General features: G+C 35.6%; 1 protein-coding gene across 1 annotated transcript; it reads left to right on the top strand.

The window, feature by feature from the left end:
* The first annotated feature begins 6,842 nt into the window (after window positions 1-6,842).
* LOC108373946 (thyrotropin-releasing hormone receptor-like) lies at window positions 6,843-8,739 on the top strand. The gene has a single exon (XM_017629892.1). The coding sequence runs from the start codon at window positions 7,195-7,197 to the stop codon at window positions 8,116-8,118; it is 924 nt and encodes a 307-aa protein (XP_017485381.1). The 5' UTR covers window positions 6,843-7,194; the 3' UTR covers window positions 8,119-8,739.
* Window positions 8,740-8,834: the final 95 nt, after the last annotated feature.

Genomic DNA, 8,834 nt, shown 5'->3' with positions numbered 1-8,834 from the left:
GTATGTAAATTAGGGTGGTCCAAAAATGCACAGGAAAATCAACTTTTCGGAACTTTTTTACTGGGTAGTTTCTACTGGTAACTAGTAAAAAAATTAAGTTAAATTTGCATCGAAAAGCGTAATATATTTATTCGATGAAAAAATATTTATTTTTAATTTCAACTCTACGAAAAAATTTATTTCCCAAATATATAAAATATATGGGGCCCGGCGCCAAAAATACTAGAAGCGGACTAGCAAATTGTGGAAAAGAAATCACTTACGCAGATTCATAGAAAAATATTTAACTAACAAAAATCAAAAAGAATTTTTTTGATAAAATGCCTATTGGCAGCCATGGGACGAACTTAAGGTAGATAAAATGGAAAAAATAAATTTGTATGTCAGAAAAAATATTTATTTTGTCGCAAGTAATTTAAAATAATTTTTCTACTAGCTAATTTATAGGCAGTTTTTTAAATATGTCTGTGGCCAAACACGGCTTTTAATTTTTATATATCTACTGAAATTCATAAGACAGTTTTACTTGAAATTCTACAAAATTTGGTGAGTATGAAGCGAGCTGAATTCTTCCTAGCACAATTAAATGCTATGTCATATTTAAAATAGTACCAGCTGCGGAAGCTGCGAGTTTAGCTTATACATATGTATGTATTGTTCCTTTAACAGACAGTACCCCTGTACAATTTATTGCACTCTTATTGTATAGCTGAAGGAAAGTCCTCTGCAATATAAAATTGAAATGGACGGAAGTGTATGTATATATTCATGACTCGCGAGTGGATTAATCAGATTTAGCATTTAGCCAAAAGTGGACGCTTCTGTGGACCGAAAACGGATCTCTTTCGATGGCAAAAGTCCTGCTTGCATTAGCTCAGCTCTTGTTGTATAAAATATAGGTAGAATTGAAGGTTTCATGCAAATACATGCCATGCACATAATTTAGTATCCATGTACCTATTGTAAATGTTTTTTTTTGTCATTTTTAAAAGGAAGAAATAGGAACTGCTTTAGAAATAAAATAAATGTGTTAGCTAATGTTCCCCAAAATGCATAAAATTTAGTACTTGGAGCCAAAAAAGTTGTGTACGAGGTGGGCGTCATGGTAAGAAATTCTTCATTAAATATTGCCCAAATTAGGATATTTTAAAATAAACGAGCAGGGCATACCCAATTTCATTAAAATATAATCATTTAACATTTGCGCCTTTCTTTCTTTAGAGTTTGAGAACGTTAATATTAACCGATTTTGATGTTATTAGAGATATATTCCTTTCTGATTAAAGCCAACATATATATACTCTAAATTTCATCAAAATCGGATAACATTTACAATTTCTCTCCAAAGAGCTGCGGGTGTGGCAGTGCGTCCACTTTTACAATTTTCCACAATTCTTCATTTCTAAGTGCAGAATAGTGCATATACGAAATTTCAGCGAATTTGTAGTGCGGTTGGTTAATACTTTTAGCCGCAACTATATGGAGACGGCGCGGTTAAATGTTAATACCAAAAATCTACCACCCTATTGCAAGTAGGTATTTACTAGGGCCCTGCACGATTACATATAACAAGTGACAGGTTAAAATAAATAACCACTACCAACAAAATTTTTACCCAGAAACCAAACTATACTTTTGCGAAGATTTTCGATACGCTAAGTCTAAATCTGGGCTCGAATCGTCACACACGATATCGTACTACTCGTCACGTAAAACACATTTTTCGGATTATAACATACGTGAACATAATCTTTGTCCCATTCAGCTTATACTGCCTGACGTATCACGTAATTTTCTTTCGTATCGTTTTCGATCCGTGAACTGATGTTACGAATCGAGCCCTGGCCGCAGAATTGCTCTGTCTGTTATACCTTAGTGAAGAATCAGCGCATAAAAGTAGTCAGCATTCTGGGTAAGGAGGTTGGTCTTATATCGTTGGCCTAATAATACTGATGCCAATGCGGCGAGTAAACGATGCGTAACGGTAAACTTGGCATCGTTGATTACACTGGTTTACAGCAAAAATGTTCAACGGATGCCACTATCCAATTCCTATATAGAACTGCTCGCTGGATAAGTTTTCGAGATATTTTATATTTACCGTTACTCAGCTTAAAACAAAAAGTGGTGCCAATTAATCACGTATAACTTACGGACCAATGTAACAATCTTAAAATGAAAACGGCAATTGAAAGCTAGAGAAATTCTATATAAACCATACATATGTATATCACTTTTCGATAGGTCTGATAGCTTCCGACAAATTAAGTAATAATTCCAAATTTTTTGGTTTTTTGATGGAAAAAATGAAAAATAATGAAACTTTCAACAGGAGAAACATTTTAAAATTACAGATTCTGTGTAAAGCGTGTTACTCAGGGGTGCATGGCGTATGAGTACCATTCTTTCCTGCTCATTTTTCATACTGCGCATGTTCATTTGGCCACTCATTACTTCTTTATTTATCAATCGATGTGCTTCATTAGAAACTTGATTTTTTAACAGAACAGGCTTTAACACAAATGCAAAACATTGACACAGAATATATATATTTTTTTCTCCTATTAAGATTTTATTTTTTTAATTTTTTCTTCAAAACAGAAAAAGACTGGAATGATTAATCAAACGGGCAGATTCTGGAATTCACTTCCGATTGAATTTCAACCCCTGTCAATTTGAATTCAAAGCGAACTTGAATGAAATTCACTCGGAAATGATTTGCCGAGCCTATCGGAAAGTGATGTATATACGGTTTATGATTTTCATATTCGTATTTCATATTAAGATTGTTCAATTGCTTCGTAAGATATATGTGATTAAGTGGAACTACTTTTTGTTTTGAGCTGAGTAACGGTAAATAAAAAATATCTCGAAAACTTATTCATAGAATAAAATATTAACTCGATTTTCGGAATAAGTGGGCGATTCCACATGCACTATCCAACCCAGCGCGTTTCACTAAGGCCATATTATTTGACGGACATATGATGTCCGTTGTAATGGCAAATGTATTCATTAACTTAAATGCTATGCGTGTTGATTATTGAAACAAAAATAAAATTTAAAAAAAAAATTTGCCCAGCACAAATACATACATACAATGGATGTGTGTGTATACATACATATGTGCGTTTATGTCAATTTATTTTAAAATGTGTCAGATAATTTTCAACGCAGGACCTCCATTAAATGTATATATGTACATACACATGTATGTATGTGCATACCGACTGCATGTGAACTGCAAATACGTAAATATGTAGGTATTTACACAGATACTTACATATGTATGCGTTATGTAATGCTCTCAGCAACCCAAAATATTTCACAGAACATTTTACGAGACCACAACTTTGTTGTTATTGTTGGGAATTTTAGCTAAATCCACATAATATGGATGACTTCAGTTTGATTAGTTTTTCTCATACTCCTGAATTTTTGTAATTGTTGTTTACTAACCACCACGAAGATTTATCAATGTGACGTCGGTAAACACACAGTGTCGGTCGAAACAATAGCACCCCCATCCCCCTTTCAAAGAGATGTTGTTTTCAATTAAAATAATGTTCATTCTCTAAAAAAAAAAAAAAACACATATTAACGCAAGCTTAAAACTTTGTATAAAACCACAAGAAAATGCAACAAATATTCACCCAAATATAAAACTTTTTTCTCAGAAGTGTTGGAATTTTCGTGAGTACACAGTTTTATAGCCTATTCAATTTTAATCTGATAATGTGCATGTTGATTTTTTAGAATTTTTTCGTCGAAGGTGTTGGGGGTTTCTTCCATATAAAGTGGCAAGCAATATCAATTTGAAATGGGGGTGCTATAGATATGACCGACACTGTGTGTATGTATGTATGTATGCATGTATATTTATAAACACATTATTATGCACAGGAAAGAAAAAATATGTACTGGCGAGTAATGGGGAATCTAGCTTGTACTTCAAGTAATACATCCATACATTTGTATGTTGCACGTATTAAATGGTTTGTAGAATTTATTGAACCGAATAAATTAATTCATGTTTAATTCATATTTTCATAAATTTAAGGTTATGACAGGGTTTTTAAGGAATTAGATTTGGTCAAGAATCGTCGTCGCCTAAATCGCCGTTGTGGGAAAAATGAGATTTGGTAACCCTGAACTCTAGGCATAGATATTTATGCATAAAAATCGTTAAATCGTTATTAAAAAAAGATATTTGTATAATAAAAGCTAGAGAAAATACCGCCTATCAAGGCAATGCCTTCAAAGAATAATCGTTTTTTCGCTCTCCTGTGAAATTTTAGTGCCGCGGTTTTGCGATATGTACATACATATACCCAATTGCTATTAGGTTGGTTGGTTGGCTGGTTTGGCGAGTTTAATATTAGCACTAACATGTGTACACCGTTTTAAAACCACAGAAAAAAAACTACGTCAAAAAGCAAAACTGCACTGTTTCGTCTGCATCTGGTTAATTACAGGACGACAAGAAGTATTGAGTCTTGCAGCATGGATTCCCACTGCCAAGTGCCCTATGATGACGGCAGTTAGTCGGGATAAATCCGTGCTGTTCAGTTTTATGAGAGTCGCAGAGCGTTTTGCGCAATATGTGGACCTTAGATTCCTACCGACCCTATGGGACTGAAAGTTTTTCCACCTACTGTTTTGGCCACCTTTGTCCAGTGCTGCGAGATGCGGCTCTCGATGAAGCTCACGGGCACAATAATCACTTCTGCCAATCACATATCAGAGCCGACCCCTTTATGGCTAGCTCGTCGACCATCTGGTTGGCATGAATGCTGCTGTACCTCCGGTATCCAGAACAGTGCAACGACATGGCTATCAGCTAAAGCCGTAACGTAGTCTTTGCATCGTTTTATTGTGCAGGATGTGATACTTGCACAGCCGAGTACCTTAATCGCCGTCTAGCTATCAGAGAAGATATCAATTCTGGTCACTGCTAGCTCCAAGGCTAAAATTATTTTGCACGCCTCTTTGATGGCCAAGACTTTTGCCTAAAAAGCACTGGTCTAATACGGCAGTCTTTTAAAGTAGACTTTCCAAGTTGGAGGTCGGTTGAAAAAATCCAAGACCCAATGACATAACTCGTTTTTGAGCCGTCCGTAAAAATAGATGTTTGGAAACGTTCACTTAAAAACAGCTCATTTCGACTGCTTCGTTGATGAAAACATGACGAAGTTTTTCTTGAAGTGAAGCGACGGACAGTACACCGCCTTGCGGAATCTTTCGTATAACACGCCTAATGACTTCGCTGTTGCCAAGCTTAGCGTTTACAATCCTTGTACGAAGCATGCATGAACCAACGACTCTTAGTCTAACAACTCTGCCCAGGACTTGGTCAATGACCAATTGAGACAGCCATGCCTCAATGTCCTCCCACTTGTCACACACCAGCTTGTTGGAAACCGCACCTATAAGCGCCACCTCGCTGAAGCCACGCCGAGACTCTGATGCAGTAGCTGCACCTGATTGGTCAGCAGGAAACCTCCATTTTTTTAGACTCTTTCAGTCTCATCCTGGGACCTATTGCAGTTTCTCGCATCATTGTGTTGGGTGGCCTGCTACAATCGGTACTCATCCACCACCGCCTGAAAACGAGTTTTGTGGTCGGCGTCCTTCGGTTGTTTTTTTCTATGCTTAAACGCTAGTCCTAAGGGCCAGTTTAAAGTTGGCAGGCATTCGATTGGGTGATCTTAGTTTAAACCAGCCAGATCGGGCGTTTAAACTTAGTTTAAACCACGGCCGTGCACTGAAAAACTGACCCTAAGTGGTATATTTACTGGCACCAGCAGATTTATCGTGTTGTTTAGAAAATGCCCCTTTTTCGCAAAATTTCTTCAACATTTTCCAGTCCTCGAAATGTAATTAAAGAGAAGCTTCCCTGATTGATACCTACAAGTCCAGATAAAAGCTCGGTTAAAAAAAAATAAGTGAAGCGGACTGTATTTTGAACTGTAAAATCTATATTTAAACCCTCTTTAAAGAAGTTTATTATTATTTTATAGATATCGTCTATCTCTGAAAATAAATGGTCTGGAAAGTATCTTGTATGTGATTGTAAATGATTCTAATGGAGAACAATAAAAGTAGATTATAACTATACTTTTTCTCTAATAGTGCATAAAACCTAATCTTTGCCATTTTTCCTCCGTTTTACGATATTTTAAAGAATTACCACGCATTTATAGTAAATCTGCATCTTTAAATTTTTAATAGGACGTCAGAATTTACATAAGTTTTATGAAAGATATCCTTTAAAATTGGTATCCTTTAATATCCTTATATACATATTTTTATAGGACATAAATTAAGCTAAAATTCTTCAAAATGCATTCAAAATTAAAGGCTTGAAGGATAATGTTTCTAAAGAACATTTTTGTCATGTTCCAAAGGATATATGAAAACAAAAGTTATAATTAATCTTGTTTTGAATTTTTCTTTCATATATCCATATTTAGTGTAAACGTTTGGAAATAGAGTTCATGATTCTTCGGAAAAAATCCCGACTACCTGGTAGAAAGCCAAAAAACGCAGACTTACTAAATATTATGCCCTAATACTGCAGAGTAAAGTCTCGCGAAATGCAAAAAACTTATGATAACTGTATCTGCAGTCGGCACGGGTTGTCGTGGTCCGAATTCCATAAAAGAGTTCAAGACAAAACCAATAAAATTATGGGGTATGCGTTAAAAAAAAACTTTGGTTTTTTGGGACAGTCTAATGTACATATATACATATGTACATACAGTACAGGTAGGTGAACTTTAAAACACTTTATTTTTTCGTTAGAATCCATGTCGGGTATGCTTTTGAGCAATGCACTGTAAAATGCAAATAAACAAAAGCCAATTAAATTAATTTACGTATAAATATGTATGTATATAAATGCAATTAAGTATGAGCACGGTTTTTAGTTTCGTTAGAAAAACATGAGTCAATACATATTGTTGTCAATTGTGATTTGAAAGATTTGCTGTTCTCCTTGAACTTATACACACATATGTAGATAATCATCATTGCATCCATTTTTTTGTAAGTCTTTAATTTTTTAATATATTTTGTACTTTGTCCAACTGAAAGTAACTCCTTTCTTATTTCACATTTACTAACCTTATCGTTTTCTATATCCTTATTTTTCCGACTTCTGGTAGTCCTATCGTACTAATCGCTACCTTTCGTATGGAACTTTATTACGATGACACTGAGGTGGCTGTATGCTTCACATCAGCGGAAACTTTCTGGTCGGCTTTCTACTTTATCACTTGCATTACAATCTTCTTTGTTCTGCCCTTCATTGTGTTGGTTGTGCTCTATGCTGCAATCGCCTACAAACTTCTACGTCGCAACATTGACTTTCATCGCCCCACCACCGCTGCTCACGTGCCGCCCACCACCTGTTTAAGTTCGGTTATTCTACGCCATCAATCGATAAATAAACTACCACTCCCGATGACATCCAATGGTGTGGGAGCCCAACAACTTAGCACCGGTATGCGAAAACATCGCAAACAAGTGATATTCATGTTGGTTGCCGTAGTCGCCAGTTTTTTTATTTGCCTTTTGCCATTTCGTGCATTCACATTATGGGTTATCACTGCACCTATGAAGGACATCGCAAGTCTTGGCATTGATGGTTATTATGGTATTTTATATTTCTGCCGTATAATGTTGTATTTAAATTCGGCTTTAAACCCTATACTGTACAATCTTATGTCTTCGAAATTCCGTACTGGATTCTGGCGCTTGATCATTTCCTGCTGCGGAGGTAGCACGGATCGTGTTATTGGACGTGGCAATAAGGGGGCAACAACTACTGCCACAACAACAACAACCAATCGCCGGCAAATGGAGGTCAAAACGTCAGTTACTTATGACCAGCGTCGTCCCAAATTCAAACGTGAATCAACATTTGTGGTAAACTCTTCCATTTCAACATCGTCAGGCTCGGACCGAAGTAGTAGCTTGTCAGTAATCGGGCCTAGGGCAGTTATGGGGTCACGATCTGTGGTAGGTGCCGCCATTATCGATATAACTAGAAGTACTGTGACAACTGCATGCCCACTGGAAAGTGATGAAAATTGCGCAGAGAGAAATTATATCTAAACAAGTGCGAAGAATAATGAGAAATTTTAAATTCTACGCGATGATTAATGAACAATGCGGTAAATGCATTTTTGGTAAGACTGATAAACCATAAAATCAATAATGTTTTTGGTATATAGAAGTTATCTTCGGCTTAACTGAGCACCTCCAAGGATGAAAATGTTATATAAATGTTACTTTGTAAAGGTTTCCTAAACACATGTTTGTAAAATAATCATAGTGGATTAAGTGCAAAATGAAATAAATATGTAAATATTACAAAAAAAAATATATAATGCGTTGTGTTTTTATTAATTTTCTGTCTAGGCTTCAAAGAGAACCATTCCGTGCCGAGTGGAATAAAGTGCTTCAACAAGGTTTGCGTGCATACCATCATATTACTGAAGAAGATTTTAAATATTCTCGCAGCACCTATTACTTATTTTTTTTAGTTCACATCGCTGTACACTATTTGTTCCATAAATTTTCAAATTGCAATTACATAAATACAAACACCATCCAATTTACTAATTTCATTTAAATTGCGTATGTCGTATGTACTTTTATTTAAGGTAATAAACTAATATTTCCAGCAATTTGGTTGTCCATGCAACCATTAGTGGTTAGCTGGACCACCAAATTGACTAATAAACACAAATTTGTATATACTATGGATTTTTAATAATTATAAAATGGTAGGGAATTTTCCGACGCCCGAAAAGACACCACATCGTATC

This window comes from Rhagoletis zephyria, unplaced genomic scaffold (genome assembly GCF_001687245.7).
Source record: "Rhagoletis zephyria isolate East Lansing unplaced genomic scaffold, Rhagoletis_zephyria_1.1 Rzeph_scaffold_07170, whole genome shotgun sequence".
NCBI classification, from domain to species: Eukaryota; Metazoa; Arthropoda; class Insecta; order Diptera; family Tephritidae; genus Rhagoletis; species Rhagoletis zephyria.
Note: the sequence above shows the minus strand (reverse complement) of the source record. Positions and strands in the feature narration are given on the sequence as shown.